At 33.2% G+C, this 20,252-nt stretch overlaps 1 protein-coding gene across 1 annotated transcript in view; it reads left to right on the top strand.

The window, feature by feature from the left end:
* Positions 1–20,252, top strand: part of LOC131845483 (huntingtin) — a 61,753-nt gene that overhangs the window by 16,377 nt on the left and 25,124 nt on the right. Inside the window, exons 9-21 of the mRNA XM_059194547.1 lie at positions 9,967–10,116; positions 10,554–10,663; positions 11,169–11,299; positions 11,977–12,761; positions 13,394–13,590; positions 13,992–14,111; positions 14,721–14,976; positions 16,005–16,179; positions 16,714–16,965; positions 17,044–17,222; positions 17,680–18,207; positions 19,133–19,293; positions 20,098–20,191. Of these exons, the coding sequence (XP_059050530.1) occupies positions 9,967–10,116; positions 10,554–10,663; positions 11,169–11,299; positions 11,977–12,761; positions 13,394–13,590; positions 13,992–14,111; positions 14,721–14,976; positions 16,005–16,179; positions 16,714–16,965; positions 17,044–17,222; positions 17,680–18,207; positions 19,133–19,293; positions 20,098–20,191 (3,138 nt within the window). The remainder of the gene's footprint in view (positions 1–9,966; positions 10,117–10,553; positions 10,664–11,168; positions 11,300–11,976; positions 12,762–13,393; positions 13,591–13,991; positions 14,112–14,720; positions 14,977–16,004; positions 16,180–16,713; positions 16,966–17,043; positions 17,223–17,679; positions 18,208–19,132; positions 19,294–20,097; positions 20,192–20,252) is intronic.

The following is a 20,252-nucleotide window of genomic DNA, read 5'->3' on the forward strand; positions in this document are numbered from 1 at the left end:
CGTTTTGGCGCCAAGAGAGGGTCACATAGTCGTGGTCAAGTTAAGAACTTATAATTTAATTTTGATGACAATAGATACAAGTAAAAAGTAGGTATTATATTAATGTACGTAAGTACTGTACTTAAAAATATTTATTCTTTATTGTACATTTGAAAAACTTAACACTTAAGGACTTGTACATATACACGTACATACTGCCATTTTCTCTTAAAGACATCCAGAGAAGCACTATTTATCAAATACGCGGGGTGCACCGACCTTTGACCTTATAACAGCTGATTCGCGCGTAACGAATTACATTGCTACTTACATTACTATTTTATAGTGGATATTTCACTATAAAATATTATTATTTCTTTAGATTATGACATAATAGCATAGTTTACATGATTTTAAGGGAAACATACGATAAAAAAAATTCCCGTAAAATGTAAAAGATAAAAAATGGTTATTGTTGGTTATCCTTGAGAGATAGACATATACCATCACGGACTTTTTTGTTGACCTTATTTTGATACATCTCAAAGCACTAGACAATACGCATTTTCATTAAACAGTATTGTATTTTTTTTATTTATTTAACTTTAATGCACAAAAAAATTTGTACATGTGGCGGACTTAATATCTTGCCGCGTTATTTACCAGGCAACCATGAGTGGTGCAGCGAAAGATTATTGGCGGTGCACTAATATAAATAAGAAATGTCAAAAAAAGATATATAAATACAAAGCAAAATATACATTTCTATAAAAAAATAACAATATACATACATAAATATATAACCCATAAATGTATAAATAAATACATAATGACCCGATAATCAAATTATAAGTACAGTCTCAAATTGAAAGTAAGAAAAACAGAAAATATAGAGAGAACTATAGGGATATAACAGAAAGATGTTAAAAAAGGAGAAGGACAGTAAAAAAGTTACAAATTTAAATAATATTCCCGCAATTTCTGTTTAAATGAATTTATTACATTATTATATATATTAGGCATACGACTAGCCTTATGACTGTTACTTTTTTTTTAATCTATACATCTATACATGTAAATAAAATTGGAGTGTCTGTTTGTAATATTGAAATAACCGTTTTTACTACTTGCATATGAATATAAATCCGGTACATACACCAAAATAACATATTTTACAAGTTTTGTCTGTCTGTCTGTCTGTTTGTTCCGGCTAATCTCTGAAATAGCTGGACCGATTTTGACGGGACTTTTTTTGGCAAGTAGCTGATGTAATAAGGAGTAACTTACGCTACTGTTATTTTAGAAAAATAAAATAAAATTTCACGCGGACGAAGTCGCTGGGGCCAACTAGTCTATAGATATACCGAGATTTAATATTTAAGTTGCTATTATGTTGTTGACAAAATTTTACTGTAATGTTACTATTACGTTATCCTACACAATTTGTATTATTTTGGATGAATAAATAAATAAATAAATAATAATCTATACATCTATACATACAAATAAAATTGGAGTGTCTGTTTGTAATATTGAAATAACCGTTTTTTACTACATGCATATGAATATATATAAGGTACATATACCAAAATAACAATTTTTATAATTTTAGTCTGTCTGTCTGTCGGTCTGTTTGTTCCGGCTAATCTCTGAAATGGCTGGACCGATTTTGACGGTACTTCTTTTTGGCAGGTAGCTGATTTATAAGGAGTAACTTAGGTTACTTTTATTTTAGAAAAATAAAGTTTAATTCCACGCGGACGAAGTCGCGGGAACAGCTTGTTTTTAATAAAAACATCTTTTTTGTGGTACTTGAGAATGTTGAAGCCTGTTGTTTGTAATATTGAAATAACCGTTTTTTACTACTTGCATATGAATATAAATACGGTACATACACCAAAATAACATATTTTACAATTTTTGTCCGTCTGTCTGTTTGTTCCGGCTAATCTCTGAAATGGCTGGACCGATTTTGACGGGACTTTTTTTGGCAGGTAGCTGATGTAATAAGGCTACTACCTAGTAACTTAGGCTACTTTTATTTTAGAAAAATAAAGTTAAAAACCACGTGGACGAAGTCGCGGGAACAGCTACTGTATAATATATTAGAGATACCTACGTGTTTTTTTATTGATGACTAGCTGTACACGGGATTTCGTCCGTGTGGAATTTAACTTTATTTTTCTAAAATATAAGAAGTTAAATTCCACGCGGTACAGCTAGTTGTCGGTAGTCTAGCGATTTAGCTAGCACACTGCTTTGATTCCTGCTTGGTGGTCGAGGGTTCGATTCCTCGCACGCTGCAAACATTTGTATTCATGAGTATGATTGTTTGTAACGGTCTGGGTGTTTTCTATGTATAGATAATATATATGTATTTACGAAAAAAAATCTTTGTATTTATATCAGTTGTCTAGTACCCATAACATAATCTTCAGCTAGCTTAACTTGGGTCTAGATGAAGCTGTGTGAATTGTCCTGAGATTACTATTATTATTAATTGGTACACAGGTAAACTACTAACTAGGCCATATTGGTGTTGTTTGTTATGGTGAAAAAACTAGTATATATATAAGTTACACGTACAATTTCAAAGACTTATTTCTTCAAAACTACTGGCTATTCTGAAATAAAACTTTAGGGTTTGTATATGTAATGTTTGCATATAAAATATGATTAAAGGTTACCAGTGTATTTACACTTTTACTGAACAAACAGAGTTATTTAATAGTGAAAATATTGTGTGGAAGACATCAATTACTTTCAGTACATGTATAGCTTTTCTCTTTTCCTAATTATTATTATTATTAAGTTTAAAGTGGTTGAATTTTACGTAAGGGGTATTTATACATTATTTCTAATTTACCATTTATTTTAAGTTTTTTAAACTCTATTCATCGAGACCTATCTAATGAGTCCAAACACGATATTTCTGCTGTAAGTTTTCGAAGAGTATGTTCATCATCTGATAATACTGGTGCCAGCATGAAGTCAAGGTTAACAGATAACTAATTACTTTTATTTCGTCAAAATCTTTAGATTACGTATAATAAATTCATAATATCGCTACCTATTCAAATCAAAACAAGTATTAGGTACTTCATGTACTAGTATATAAATTCATCAACACACAAGTAAATGATTTTTAAATATATTCAGAGCCAAAAAATCTTTGTGCATTTAAAAAAAATTGCCGATACGGATTCACTATTGCAGGAAATTGTTGAAAAAATATATATCGCGTATAGGTATCTACTACTATCGACGAATACATTTGGCAACAACGCGCAACATATGCGATGTTGCCGTTCCGGCCGAGACCATGCCGGAACGGCAACATCGCATATTAGAATACAAAGATAGTGATAGAAAGAGAGAGACAGTGGAATCAGCAATATCTACGGATCGTGGCTGGATCAACTAAGTGTGCAAGTTTATATAAATGTATATATATATATATATATATACATTTGTCTTTAATTCAAAGGAAATATAAATAATGAACGCATCACATTTAAAACAGTATAAATAGTTAATAATTTAATAATAAGTTAATAGTTTAATAAGTACGTACGTAATATTATCACATGGTAACAGCACGTATTATGGCAAAAATAAACATCGGCTGATTTGAAAAGATTTATTATAGTAATAATAGTAATCTCAGGACAATTCACACAGCTTCATCTAGACCCAAGTTAAGCTAGCTGAAGATTATGTTATGGGTACTAGACAACTGATATAAATACAAAGATTTTTTTTCGTAAATACATATATATTATCTATACATAGAAAACACCCAGACCGTTACAAACAATCATACTCATGAATACAAATGTTTGCAGCGTGGGAGGAATCGAACCCTCGACCACCAAGCAGGAATCAAAGCAGTGTGCTAGCTAAATCGCTAGACTACCGACAACTAGCTGTACCGCGTGGAATTTAACTCCTTATATTTTAGAAAAATAAAGTTAAATTCCACACGGACGAAATCCCGTGTACAGCTAGTCATCAATAAAAAAACACGTAGGTATCTCTAATATATTATACAGTAGCTGTTCCCGCGACTTCGTCCACGTGGTTTTTAACTTTATTTTTCTAAAATAAAAGTAGCCTAAGTTACTAGGTAGTAGCCTTATTACATCAGCTACCTGCCAAAAAAAGTCCCGTCAAAATCGGTCCAGCCATTTCAGAGATTAGCCGGAACAAACAGACAGACGGACAAAAATTGTAAAATATGTTATTTTGGTGTATGTACCGTATTTATATTCATATGCAAGTAGTAAAAAACGGTTATTTCAATATTACAAACAACAGGCTTCAACATTCTCAAGTACCACAAAAAAGATGTTTTTATTAAAAACAAGCTGTTCCCGCGACTTCGTCCGCGTGGAATTAAACTTTATTTTTCTAAAATAAAAGTAACCTAAGTTACTCCTTATAAATCAGCTACCTGCCAAAAAGAAGTACCGTCAAAATCGGTCCAGCCATTTCAGAGATTAGCCGGAACAAACAGACCGACAGACAGACAGATATACCGAGATTTAATATTTAAGTTGCTATTATGTTGTTGACAAAATTTTACTGTAATGTTACTATTACGTTATCCTACACAATTTGTATTATTTTGGATGAATAAATAAATAAATAAATAATAATCTATACATCTATACATACAAATAAAATTGGAGTGTCTGTTTGTAATATTGAAATAACCGTTTTTTACTACATGCATATGAATATATATAAGGTACATATACCAAAATAACAATTTTTATAATTTTAGTCTGTCTGTCTGTCGGTCTGTTTGTTCCGGCTAATCTCTGAAATGGCTGGACCGATTTTGACGGTACTTCTTTTTGGCAGGTAGCTGATTTATAAGGAGTAACTTAGGTTACTTTTATTTTAGAAAAATAAAGTTTAATTCCACGCGGACGAAGTCGCGGGAACAGCTTGTTTTTAATAAAAACATCTTTTTTGTGGTACTTGAGAATGTTGAAGCCTGTTGTTTGTAATATTGAAATAACCGTTTTTTACTACTTGCATATGAATATAAATACGGTACATAATACACCAAAATAACATATTTTACAATTTTTGTCCGTCTGTCTGTTTGTTCCGGCTAATCTCTGAAATGGCTGGACCGATTTTGACGGGACTTTTTTTGGCAGGTAGCTGATGTAATAAGGCTACTACCTAGTAACTTAGGCTACTTTTATTTTAGAAAAATAAAGTTAAAAACCACGTGGACGAAGTCGCGGGAACAGCTACTGTATAATATATTAGAGATACCTACGTGTTTTTTTATTGATGACTAGCTGTACACGGGATTTCGTCCGTGTGGAATTTAACTTTATTTTTCTAAAATATAAGAAGTTAAATTCCACGCGGTACAGCTAGTTGTCGGTAGTCTAGCGATTTAGCTAGCACACTGCTTTGATTCCTGCTTGGTGGTCGAGGGTTCGATTCCTCGCACGCTGCAAACATTTGTATTCGTGAGTAGGATTGTTTGTAACGGTCTGGGTGTTTTCTATGTATAGATAATATATATGTATTTACGAAAAAAATCTTTGTATTTATATCAGTTGTCTAGTACCCATAACATAATCTTCAGCTAGCTTAACTTGGGTCTAGATGAAGCTGTGTGAATTGTCCTGAGATTACTATTATTACTATAATAAATCTTTTCAAATCAGCCGATGTTTATTTTTGCCATAATACGTGCTGTTACCATGTGATAATATTACGTACGTACTTATTAAACTATTAACTTATTATTAAATTATTAACTATTATTATATTTATTATATATTATATATATATATATATATATATATATATATATATAAATATCCCCTTGGGCACTTTGTGGCTCAGACGTGCCGTATAGGTAGTTTTTTGTTGATCCTTTTTCACTTGTTGATCCGGAGGCCTTTTGTTGATCTAATGCCAGGTGACCATATATAAATGTTGATCCGTTTTGAGCCACAACTGTCACGACGAGTAATAATAATAATTAAGCGATTTATACACGATTTTATACAAATCCACCTTTTTGGCATACGAGCAGTTCTTGATCCAATTCAAACGGGCCAATCAGGGTGCAGCATTTGCCAAGGGCTTCCTCATTGGCACGTTTAGGCTACTACATTATGGCTACAGTAACTTAATAATGTCTAGCTAGTATTTCAAGAATAATAGTCTATCTAATCTAAATATTTATAGAAATCAGTCTGGAGTAACGTGACTCCAGATCAAACCTCAATACTTATTATTTTTTGGACGGGAATCTTTTCTTTTGTAACAAAGTTACTGAGCGAATAAAGAGAAGACGCAACGGCGGATCCAGGGGGGAGCGTCATGGAGGTCATGGGAGTCATGGGGGCGTCATGACTCTCCCCCCTTAGCCCAGGACTTAGGTAGACCACTAATTGAACTAAAAAATAATGAAACAGCAAATTTTTTTGCACGATCGGAGTGTTGGTGCAGTAGTATTAATTATAATTAAACATTGTTACTTAAAACATAACAGTTAAAGTACTATAACACTAAAAGCAAAATAGGTATTTTCAAAATACTTTTTCAAAATAAATTACCCTTTGAGTTTTTGTCCAAACCTCAGATATTTTATTTATTTTAGGTATATCAATCATTACATAGTATAGTATAAAACAAAGTCGCTGTCGCATCTAACAAGTACATAAATAAAGAAACAAGACTTTTTGGCTCTGAATATATTTCAAAAATCAATTACTTGTGTTAATCAATTTATATACTCGTTCTTATTTCATAGTACTTGTTTTGATCCGAATATATACAGATACCGTAACGGTCTATTAATTATGAATTTATTATACCTAACCTAGATATTTTATTTTGACGAAACTCCGTGTAGTAGTAGTATCCGATAAGGGTATGCGAACCCTAAGTATTATTTCAAAATGACCAGTAATTTCGAAGAAATAAGCCTTTGAATTTCAAATCAACTTACCAAACGGACGCTCAAGGTTCGATTCCCGCCACCGATTTTTTTTTGTTATTTTTTTTTTTGTCTTTATTCTAATTTTAAATTAACTATTTTAATAATTAAATGAATTTAATCGAACAAAACGTTGTTAAGTATTCAATTAATTTTAATTTACATTACCTATTGTACTTTCTAAATTGTAAAGCAGCTAACAATTATAGTAAGATCTTATAAATAACTAATACAACAAGTAAAATATTTTAAATGTATTTTCTTTATTATTACAAATATTTTTTATGCATAATATAATAGTTAATATCTAATAAATACATAATGATCTGATAATCAAATTATAAGTACAGTCTCAAATTGAAAGTAAGAAAAACAGAAAATATAGAGAGAACTATAGGGATATAACAGAAAGATGTGAAAAATGGAGAAGGACAGTAAAAAAGTTACAAATTTAAATAATGTTCCCGCAATTTCTGTTATATCCCTATAGTTCTCTCTATATTTTCTGTTTTTCTTACTTTCAATTTGAGACTGTACTTATAATTTGATTATCGGATCATTATTTATACATTTATGGGTTATATATTTATGTATGTATATTGTTATTTTTTTATAGAAATGTATATTTTGCTTTGTATTTATATATCTTTTTTTGACATTTCTTATTTATATTAGTGCACCGCCAATAATCTTTCGCTGCACCACTCATGGTTGCCTGGTAAATAACGCGGCAAGATATTAAGTCCGCCACATGTACAAATTTTTTTGTGCATTAAAGTTAAATAAATAAAAAAAATACAATACTGTTTAATGAAAATGCGTATTGTCTAGTGCTTTGAGATGTATCAAAATAAGGTCAACAAAAAAGTCCGTGATGGTATATGTCTATCTCTCAAGGATAACCAACAATAACCATTTTTTATCTTTTACATTTTACGGGAATTTTTTTTATCGAGTTTCCGATATTATGTCATAATCTAAAGAAATAATAATATTTTATAGTGAAATATCCACTATAAAATAGTAATGTAAGTAGCAATGTAATTCGTTACGCGCGAATCAGCTGTTATAAGGTCAAAGGTCGGTGCACCCCGCGTATTTGATAAATAGTGCTTCTCTGGATGTCTTTAAGAGAAAATGGCAGTATGTACGTGTATATGTACAAGTCCTTAAGTGTTAAGTTTTTCAAATGTACAATAAAGAATAAATATTTTTAAGTACAGTACTTACGTACATTAATATAATACCTACTTTTTACTTGTATCTATTGTCATCAAAATTAAATTATAAGTTCTTAACTTGACAACGACTATGTGACCCTCTCTTGGCGCCAAAACGAGTGAAAAAATGAACAGCATACAGGAGCAACTGCTTATTCAGTTTTATTCAACTATTTAATCCCTCCACCGTTACAATGAATGGAGGCGGATATTACAATGTATGTAGCATTGCGAATATAAAATATCTAGATTAGGTATAATAAATTCATAATTGATAGACCGTTACGGTATCAGAGCCAAAAAGTCTTCTTTCTTTATTTATGTACTGTTAGATGCGACATCGACTTTGTTTTATACTACACTATGTAATGATTGATATACCTATGTAAAATAAATAAAATATCTGAGGTTTGGACAAAAATTCAAAAGGTACTTTATTTTGAAAAAGTATTTTGAAAATACCTATTTTGCATTTAGTATTTGAAATACAAAACTATTTTTGTTTTTAGAGTGACATTTCTATGAATTCACTGTCGATAGCGAGCGGTGCGATGGAAAAAGATAACCGTTTATAAAAATATAATAAATAGCGCTGGACAATTAACACAGACTGATACTGAACTGATATAAATAGATATTTTTATCTTGTAAATACATATATAATATACATATAAAACACCCAGACCGATGAAATCAATCGATGACCGATGAGTACATATGTTTGCACCGTGCGAGAAATCGAACCCGCGACCATCGGATGTAAAGCGGTGTGACCACCGAGGCAGTCGAAATACATAAATAATCTTATAAATTTAATTTATTCTAATTTGTTTGTGTGCGCGGGGTGCGGTGTACGGTGCTCCCCCCTGCCTCCACCGTTGCTGGAGCTTGCATGTATGGAGCATTGCGAATATAAAATATCTAGATTAGTAAATTAATAAATTCGTAATTGATAGACCGTTACGGTATCTATATATATATTCGGATTAAAATAAGTATCGCAGTAAGGACCAGTATATAAAGTGATCAATACAATTAATTGATTTTTGAAATATATATACGGAGCCAAAAAGTCTTTGTGTATTCAAAAAATATCTAATTTGTTTGTGTGCGCGGGGTGCGGTGTACGGTGCTCCCCCTGCAACGGTGGAGTTACTATGTATGGAGCATTGCGAATATAAAATATCTACATTAGTAAATTAATAAATTCATAATTGATAGACCGTTACGGTATCTATATATATTCGGATGAAAATAAGTATCGCAGTAAGGACGAGTATATAAAGTGATCAACATAATTAATTGATTTTTGAAATATATTCAGAGCCAAAAAGTCTTTGTGTATACCAAAAATTTAGCCGTTCGGAGCCAGTCATGCACGAATTATTAGTAAAAAATGTGTCGAGTATATCGTACTATCGACGAATATATATGGCCACATCGCAAAATAGAATGCGACGTTGCCATACCGCCTGAGATATACGCGATAGGAGTCAAGTTATTCAGTGCAAAAGGTGGAATCGGCAAGTGTTTAGGTTGTGGCGTGATCAACAAAGTGCCCAAAGAGGTGTTTATATATATATATAATAATAATATTAGAAACGCGAAAGTTTGTAAGTATGGATGTTTGTTACTCTTTCACGCAAAAACTACTACGCGGATTTTGATGAAACTTTACAGTAATATAGCTTATACATCAGAATAACTCATAAGCTATATTTTATATTGAAATTTAATGCGGGTGAAATATCAGGCACAGATAGTACATATATATACTCGTTTTTCTAGACACCAGAATCTCCAACAAGTGAACCCGATGTACAGATGCAAAATACAGAGGAGCTGTCCAAAGAAATATCAGAAAAACTCCAAGAGTACGAGGAGAGCGAAGACAAGGATTATGATCAAGTCGATCAGCCCCAGGAACACGGGTTCAAGGTATGATATTCTTTTTTTTATTGTGATCAATTGCGGCAAATTTAGATAATATCTTATATATGTATTTTTTTAACTTATCGAATTGTGTATATTTTATCGAATTAATGCCGCAGGATAAAGCTAGTATGTTATAAAGAAAATATTAACTTATTTATATATTTTGACAGCCTCGGTGGTCTAGCGGTTTAGCACACCGCCTTACTTCTGATGGTCGCGGGTTCGATTTCTCGTACGGCACAAACATTTGTATTCTTGAGTATGATTGTTTGTATCGGCCTGGAAGTTTCCTATGTATAGTATGTGTGTATACACGAAAAAAAATCTATGTATTTGTATCAGTTATATAGTACCCATAACACAAGGTTTAGCTAGCTTAACTTGAGTCTAGATGGCGCTATGTGAATTGTCCTGAAATTATTATTGTTATTAACTTGCAGGTAAACATTGGTTCTTCCACGGATGAGGATATCCCACTGAAGTACTGCGCAAGGCTGCTCGCTTCAAAGTACTTATTGACTGGCAACAAGGGAGAGCTTATTCACGACAGGTATCTAGAGATACACAATCTACTTATGTACCACCCGTCTCTCTACTGTGTGCTTTCGGCGTCTGCTAACTTTGTCCGGCCATTTGGACCGTCGGAAACCAGATAATTTAGAAAAATATATATTAGTAAGCCACGTGGACGGAAGAAGGGGCAGAGGTAGGAGACCTGCACGATGGACTGATTCCTTTCGAGATGCCGTCAAGCGAAATATGCAGTTCGTGTTCCACTTGGCGTAGGATAGGGACGCCTGTCTCATTTTAAGAGAATAGTTTTTTTATTAATGATAATGTAATGGTGCACCCGTCTGCGCTGACGGTATACGCTAGCGAGGTAACAGTGGAGGATGATATAAGATGAGCATGAGGTCAGGTCAGTTGGAAAAAGTCAAGGTGACAAATTCACCATGAATTTATCACGATGGTTTCCAGAAGGAACCACATGGAGGTCAACATTGCTAGCAATTGGATTATAAGTCCACCTTACTAATAGTCCCCTTCCCTTACAGAACAGTGAGGGTGTCTGTAAAGGCATCAGCGCTCAGCTGTTTATCAGAGATCCTGCATCTGTATCCTCAGGTTGTTACTATGTACTTGGACAAAGATGCAGACATGAAGAATCATCAACACAACATATCAGGTGAGTATTATAAAGCATTGAAACATTAGATGTTATTTTGCAGAAGTCCAGTTATTTAATTATTTGATTTATATTATTTTAGCATGTGTAAAACCAAAAATAATCAGTGTGGAAAACTGACCACCGCTACTGGAATCGTTACGTTTTCTATTGGTGATCAAAATCCGACTGTTATTGAGTCTATATCATACTGCGACACGAGTTTCGCCTTCGCAGGCGTCATCAGGCAATGAATAGAGTTCGGATATTTTTTCTTAATTTATGTTTCCAGTTTCTTTATATTACCTAAAAACTAATGTTTAAATTTTTACGATTTTAGATTCTATAGTTTGTATTCAAATAAAATAATTATCATGTATAGTTTTAAATTAAATAGTAAATTGGGTATTATGTGTATGAATAATGACGATAAGTTACCACGTCGGAATGTTTCTAAACTATAATGCGCCGCTTACTAATCTGTTTGCCTTAGGGTTGATTGGTAGAGAACGCCCTTAGGTGTTAAGTGGACCATATGTACATTTATATATTGTATTTGTGCATTAAAGTTTAAATAAATAAATATAGTTTTGTTTGAAAATAGCATTAACCAACTTTTATTCTCAGTTAAATCTACATTCTGATTGTGACCATAAATAAAAAAACTTATTATTAAAAATGTCTTAAATTAATTTCAGGTTCTTCAGAGGGCACAGATATGCACCAAGAACATATAAATGATTTCATTTTAGAACGAAATGTTTGCTATCAGGACTCCTCAAGTGATTCCATGAGCCAAGACTTCCTAAACAGAAGTACGGATAGCCAGCAAACATCCAATTCTCAGCAAATATACAAAAAAGATAGTAAATCTCTAGAAAAATCCATAGACAGTGAGCAAAAGAGCTCAACTAAGGATGTGCCAAGCGCAATTCTCGATAGCAAATATGGCAAAAGCGATATGGGTATGAGCATAGATAGCACCAACCCTAATATGACTAATAGCAACTTTACAACTAATTCTAACCTAACTGGTAGTACTTGGTACCCAATGTCCAGTAGTGGTGATGTCTTATCATCAAGTGTTGATTTAGATATGAAGTTTGATCATTTCGGTGAATCACCAACTAATCTTGATAACTTAGATGCATTGAAAGATTTAGAAAAGAAAGAAGATAGGCCGAAGAGGCCATTGAGACGGACGTTTGCTAAAGTGGCCAAGGAGGATGATAAAGGGTTGAAAGTTGAGGAAATTGTGGAGAAAGACTTCATTTTTCAACACATGTCTGATGTTTTTGTGTTACTGGAGGGTCATAATGATCCCCAAATTAGGGGTTTAGTGCGGGTCTGTATCGGGAAGTATTTGAGTGCAGCGTTAGAACTATCGCACGGTGATTATCATAGATGGAGGAATTTCATTGTGTTACCCAAGGATGTAAGCAATAATATCAGCACTGAGAAGTTGGTTGGAATAGTATTGAAGGTAATTCAATGTTATTATTATTATTATTAAAGATTTTATCTATATATCTATCTATTATAATTTACTAAACTACCAGAGGTAGACTGTAAAAGATTGCCTGTGTCGTACCTCAGCCTTACTCATTTCAGCCACTTGTAAGTTTACACAAACTTTCACAGTATGTTAAAAAATGGTTATTGTATTGTATTATTAGTATTGTATTGAAGAACACTTGTAATATTTCTGACAATGCTTGAGACCCTTCCATTTCTCTACATCTCCACTAACATAGATTTAAGTTCAGTGTAAAACAGTTCGCATTACGACTCCGCATTACTAATAAGCTTTGTAGCACACTATATAATAAACTTACTTATACAATACTTAGTAACATCGATTGACTTTTTTAAATTTTTTAATAGATAGAGTGATTCAAGAGGAAGATTTATATATATAATACATGTACACCCGTGCGAAGCCGGGGCGAGTAGCTAATAACAATTATTTTACCGGTATACTCACTACTTAGATACTATATTAAACAAATAAATTAAATAGCGCCACCTCATAACATCATATATAACACTACAGTGGTGAGGATAACCATCGCTCTACATTTAATTTAATTATTTCAAATTGCAACTTTATTCCAGGGTCTTACAGACGATATTCATTCGACAGTTAACCACACTCTTTCGGCTTTGACCAACATGGCGGCCGCTCTGTGTGCAAGTATACACTGGTCTCTGATGATCGACGCATTGAACTCTCTGATCACGGTCGAGAGTAACGGCTACTGGTTGTGCAGAGTTAACCTGTGCAAGTTGTATGAGAAGCTGCCTTATCAGAGGTTAGTTAAAATCATCATCTTCATCATCATCGTCATCATCATCATCATCATCGTCATCATCATCATCATCATCGTCAACACCATCATCGTCGTTATCATCATCATCATCCGGTTCTTCCCACTTATTCTATTCTATTCTTGCTCGTTCTTCACGTGATGAGACAGCTTTCCGAATGAGCGGTAGATTAAAAAAATGATAACTACGACTATTCAAAAGTGTTTAAATTAAGTTTATTTGAATAAATGATTTTCTATTCTATTCTGTGTAAATACACAGAATAGAATAGAAAGATTATTCGGAGATTAGTGTATACAAATGTATACACTAATCTCCGAAAGACCTATAAGACCTAACTGATTTTGGATCAGGTGTATAATTATTTATTTAAATCTATTTTCAGATTATACATATTGTACTCAGGATATCACGTAAGGAGTAAGACTATTATGGACACGCTAATGCGATTGTTAGCCGATCAGGACCAGAAAGTGAGGAAAGCAGCGGCGCATAGTATAGTTGAGTAAGTATAGCTCACAGAGCAATTAACAGACTGCGTAAACGGCACAGATCTTAGAGAATTGAGGCAAAATTGAATCTACCTAACAATACTTACTTAATGTATGTAACACTAATGACGGTCACAATGCGGTTAACCATTCAAAAATTTAAGATCGACGCTCTTGGTGGAGGTCCTGCCACTTTCTATGATCTTCCACCATACTCTTTAGACCTTGATACGACACCGCTTTAATTCCGATGGTCGCGGGTTCGATTCCTCGCACGGTGCAAACATTTGTATTCATGAGCATGAAATGTAATAGTGTTTTTATTGATCGGAGTGTTTTTATACTACGGAAAATCGACCAATTACAATAAATAAAAATAGGCATTGCCAAAATATTTTTTTTTAATATGATTTGGCATGCCTATTTTGGCATGCCTATGCCTATATTTGGCAAAAAAAGGTATGACCATAGAGAACTCTTTGAACCTAGATCAAATAAATAGCTGGTACAAAATGCTGTATGATATTGAAGTTCGCTTTTTATACACTATTGGTGCGATATTGAATAAAAAATACATGGAGAAAAAATCTAGGATAGGACTAATTTAAATATTTTTGTTACAGAATAATACCAAAAATTTATCCGCCAAAACGTTCCACTCCTATCACAATGGTCACAGATATGGCTAAGGAACACAGCCAGAAGTTTATATTTGACAAGAACAAACTGTCCTTGGATCTAGTGCGTGATATGTACTTTTATAGCGATCTGCCGGACCAGCTGAGGTGTGGCGACGTGATCACCAATGAGGATAGCCTCAGGATTGTAATAGCTGACTTGCTGGCGAGGACTCTGTCGTCATCTTGTAAATTTTATACTGTAAGTATAAACTTAATGTAAATTTTATATAATAAGTATAAAATGCACCGGCTTCGCACTTGCGTTACAAATCTTTGAATTGTTCACCTTGTTCTATAACACGCATGTATTATACATATAAACCTTCATATTGAACCACTCTATCTATTGCTGAAAACTGCATGAAAATCTGGTCCGTAATTTAAAAGATATAACCAAACAGACAACGGCGACTTCGTTGTATACTATGTAGAGAAGTATGCCTACGTTCCGGATACGGCTACCTCTTCAAGGATCCAACTTATTTATAGAAATTGCTCACATTTTGGAAATGTCGGGATATTACTATAATAAATGTAATATATCCGCTGGTGGACGGGCTTTCATTAAATCGTATCTTACATCAAGCTGACTACAATGATGATCTTGTAATCTAGATTTAACTACAGCTCTCCAATCAATTCAATTGTCTGCCAATCTCGCCAGCTTCGAGGAGTCAATGTCACATTTTATAATTAAACTAGCTCTTACCCGCGGCTTCGCTCGCGTTAATTTATTCCCTTAGGGGTGGAATTTATCAACATCCTTTCTTAGGGGATGCCTACGTCATAGTAGTTATAATATTACGTACTACGTTATAGTAATTAGTAATACTTTATGCCTGAAAAGTCTTAGCCCGATCGGTTTAAAATTGACAAAGTTTCATACAAACTTTCATCCCCTATTTTATCCCCTTGGGGGTAAATTAATCAAAATCCTTTCTTAGCGGATGCCTACGTCATAACATCTACCTGCATGCCAAATTTCAGCCCGATCCGTCCAGTGGTTTGTGCGTCGATAGATCACTATGTCAGTCAGTCAGTCACCTTTGAGTTATACATATTTAGATAACGAATGAAATTGCTTCAGTGGTGCTGGAGTAACTTTTTACATACATACAAACTCACAAAAAATATATCTATATTTTTAGTGTAAATAAAACTTTTTTAAAAGTATATCTATTTGATGTAACACAACTATTCAGATTTATACCTACTTATAATCAACAGCAAGGTCTTCTCGAAACTCTCCAAGCGATATGCAAGAGATGGTCACCATGGAAACACATAGACGCGTACACCGAACAAGGTATACTCAGCTACTGTTTGGACAGTCTCGATTATTGCAACGGAACTGTTGTGGTCAGGACTGTATTGCTCGACTTGTGTGCTTTGGTGTACCCAGGTACGTATTTCTAATAATTTTTGGCTGTAAGCTAATTTCCAGGGCCGTAAAATTATATAATAAAAAAAAATCTAATAATATAAGGAGTACCGTACATTTCCGATAAGAGCCGGGCGGTCTGTGACTATAACGTCATTCGATTAGCGTATTGATTGTATTAACTATGTATTGTAACTAACATTGTGGCACAAGAATTTTTATATAATAATAAGACTAGCTGTTCCCGCGACTTCGTCCGCGTGGAATATATCTTTATTTTTATAAAATAAAAGTAGCCTAAGTTACTCCTTATTACATCAGCTACCTGCCAAAAAATGTCCCGTCAAAATCTGTCCTGCCATTTCAGAGATTAGCCGGAACAAACAGACCGACAGACAGACATAAATTATAAAAAATGATATTTTGGTATATGTACCGTATATATATTCATATACATGTAGTAAAAAACGGTTATTTCAATATTACAAACAGACACTCCAATTTTATTTATATCTATAGATAAATCATTCTAATTATTGGTTGATATCATTACAGTGGAAATCCACAATTTAATGAAACACAAGACGTCCAATCGTGATATATTTGAACGTGATTCCTCAAACGCTAGACAGAGATGGCAACACTTAGAGAGCGAGAAAGTCGGCAACCTCGCAGAGAAATTCCTACAAGTGACATTGAAGATGCTTAACGTATTGGTGCATTTGATAGAGGAAGTTAATCCCAATGTACATTTGAATAAGGGTGGAATCGCCTTACCCGGGAGTCCAGTAAGGAGGAAGACTCAAGGTAAGTAAGGTACACACTAGCGGTATCGTATTAATTACTTAAATTGCCGAAGTTTATTATTATTATCGATCGTTTCAGATTCGACGCCGCGAAAGGCGAGTAACGCCTCAGAAGTCACGGACGATAAAGGGTCATTAAGAAAGAAGGTGCCAGTTCCAGCGACGAGTTTGAAAGCCAATTTTGCGGGTCACTTTTATACTGAGCCGTTTTATATGAGATTTTACGAGACACTGCGCGCTACGTATTCTAATCATAAGGTAATATTACCTAGACTTTATAAAAAGAAATTATTTGTAAACGATTTTAAACTATTAATTTCTTAAATAAGAATTACACTGATGATGTACGAAAGGTTCGCTATTAAAATTTTGGAATAAATATGCATGGAAACGAAATATTCCGTCATGGTTCTGGTGTTTACTACATTGATTTACATTGAAATAGGTAGTGAGTTCAAATATGAATTTTTAATTTAAAAATTATTAAATATCTTTGTGTGACAATTTATACTACTGATGGATTCTCCGAGGGAATTGAATGATATCAAACAAAAAAATAATCTGAGAGTTTTTATATAAAGATGCATTTCTCACAGCTTCGGTGATTTAGCAGTTTAGCACAACACATTAGTTTCTAAGGGTCATAGGGACTATTCCTCGCACGGTGCACTAATTTGTATTCATGATGGTTTATATTAGAAAAAATCTTTCACAGATAAACTTAGATCCACGGAACAGTATGTTTCACGATTTTCTATCAACTGTGCTCAATACGTTAGCAATTCAATTAGAACTGGCCACCGAGAAGGAATTTGGACCAGTCACAGAAGAAATATTGTACTACCTCAAAGTACTAATGCCTCTCAGACCTGACACTACAGTATACTGTGTAACACAATTATTAAAATGTCTATTTGGTACCAACATGATAAGTCAATACTCAGATTTTATGAGTATAAACGATAAAAATGAGGCAAAAGACAAAAATAGCTTCTTCCATGATGTAATGTTGATTAATTCACTAAATACAGATAAAGGGTCTAGAAGGAGTAGTGGCAGTTCTAATGCTAGTCAGAAATTGGCTCTGGACAGCAAGAATCCAAGAATGATGGAAGAACGGCAATTGTTGATAGCTATGGAGAATTTCTCTAAAAATAAAATGGATAGAAAATGGAGTACGAATAAGAAGGAGTTGGAGAGGTATATAAGGTTGTTTGAACCTGTTGTTATACAAGCTCTGAAGGTGAGATTTTTATACCTAAGTTATGTTAGAAAAAAATATTTAATCTATGGCCTGTTTTTTAATACTGAAGACTAATTTGACATTACATATGTTGCCAGCTTTTGTAAATAAGTTTGTGTGATCGATGCATGGGTTGAATGACACACAATTTAAATGTATATTGTCTTTATGTCTGTATACTTTTCATAGCCGCGTGATACAAAAAATACAATGCGCGTACGTCGGGATGATGCAATATCTTTCTCTCACGTATTGTGTCTCGCTCCAGTGTTGCCAACCTTAACAGATGGCGAAAATGTTGACGCCACAGGTTTGTGGCAGTACTGGAAATTTAATTATCCATTTTTTTAGGTTACTCAGAAATAATGAGTGGGTATTTATTTATAACGCATTATTACAAATTTAATGAGCCTAAGGTACTAATAACAGTAGGTTTATTAAAGATTAAAAAACAGACTTATTAGTTCGAATAACTTTATTGTAGATCATACGTTAAGTATTGTTATTGTGTACAGAATATATGTATATTGTAAAGTATCCTATGTCCTACTCAAAGAGCGTACGATAGGTTATTATTAATATTATTAAACGGGTTTTAACACGAAGAATTTTATGGTTAATAAAGATATTTACCTTAGGTTGGTTACGTTGGTATGGTACGTCTAAGTTGGACTAGCCGTGGCCACGAGCTAAATATAAACACCTCTATTTACCAATCTTGAATCTTGGAGCTCTAGAAGTTCTCGCAGATAAATTCTTTGAAATTTTTAATAAATTTATTTTGTATTGTGACTATATAAAGGTTATTAAAAAACAGATAATATAAATTTGACTAAAAGTTATTGAAATATGATTCATAAATGTTATATTTAATTTCTTTTATTAGATTAATTTTTATACATTGCAATTTGAACTTTATTTACAGAGCTATACAATGCAAAACGACATACCACTACAATCCAAGGTACTCTGCTTACTGAACCAACTCCTCACTTTAAGAGTCAACTATTGTATGTTGGACAATGATCAGGTGTTCATCGGGTTTCTGATGAAGCAACTGGACTTAGTGGAACAACATGAGATACCGTAAGTTTATGCTATTTTCGACTGTAAAATGAAAGTATTAAGATCGAATGATGTAATACAAAAAGTTAAATTAGACATGTAATACAATTTTCAATGTAAAAAGAACGGAATCACGTTACGTCCCGGTGGTCTAGCGGGCCACACCGCGTTACTTGTGATTGTTGATTGGTTCGATTCCTTGCTGAATACAAACATTCATAAATGTGATTGTATTAATCTGTATATTTTATGTATGTGTTTACAAAAAAATGCAATTATATTTCTATCAGTTGCTTAGTAAGTACATATAAAAGTTTGCTTAGATTGAGGTTTGCTAGATGGCGCTGTGTGAATTGTCCTAGGTAAGTATAACTTCTCGGCTTTTAGGCTAAGAGCAAAGTATCTGTTCTTTTCAGCTTATTATCAATCAGCTTATATATGTTTTTGCGACAGGACTCCTGAAAAGAATAAGTAATAAGAATCAGTAGTATAATTATTAATGTATAATTAGAGTATTATAGGTAATGTACAATAAGTAGATAAAATAAAAGTAAAAATTAAAACATAATAGGGATACACATACAGGTGATAATGATAAGACATTGGCCAAAAGGATGTCACCAAGGTATTTTATTTGTATTAAAAAAAATCTATTTGAGTTTGTAGAAAAGTAATACAGACAGTTAGTTAAACCGGAATAAACCAGTCCGGTTCAGCTAAGTTAAGTCCGTCATATACACCTTTGTGTATTTGTACATTAATAAACAAATAAAATAAATATATTTTACAGTCTTTTGTATTATTATTATTTATTTATATTTGCAGGAACTGCTGCGACTTGGTGTACAATATACTTCTGTTTTTGGTACAATTGTCATCATCGAAACATCATACCAAGCAAATTATAGAGATTCCTAAGGTAGGAATAGTTTGGTGATTATTGCTAACCAAATGAATTTTTTTTCGCCTGTAGTAATCTT

The sequence above is a fragment of the Achroia grisella genome, unplaced genomic scaffold (assembly GCF_030625045.1).
Source record: "Achroia grisella isolate CSIRO2021 unplaced genomic scaffold, CSIRO_AGI_Agris_v1 utg474, whole genome shotgun sequence".
NCBI lineage: Eukaryota > Metazoa > Arthropoda > Insecta > Lepidoptera > Pyralidae > Achroia > Achroia grisella.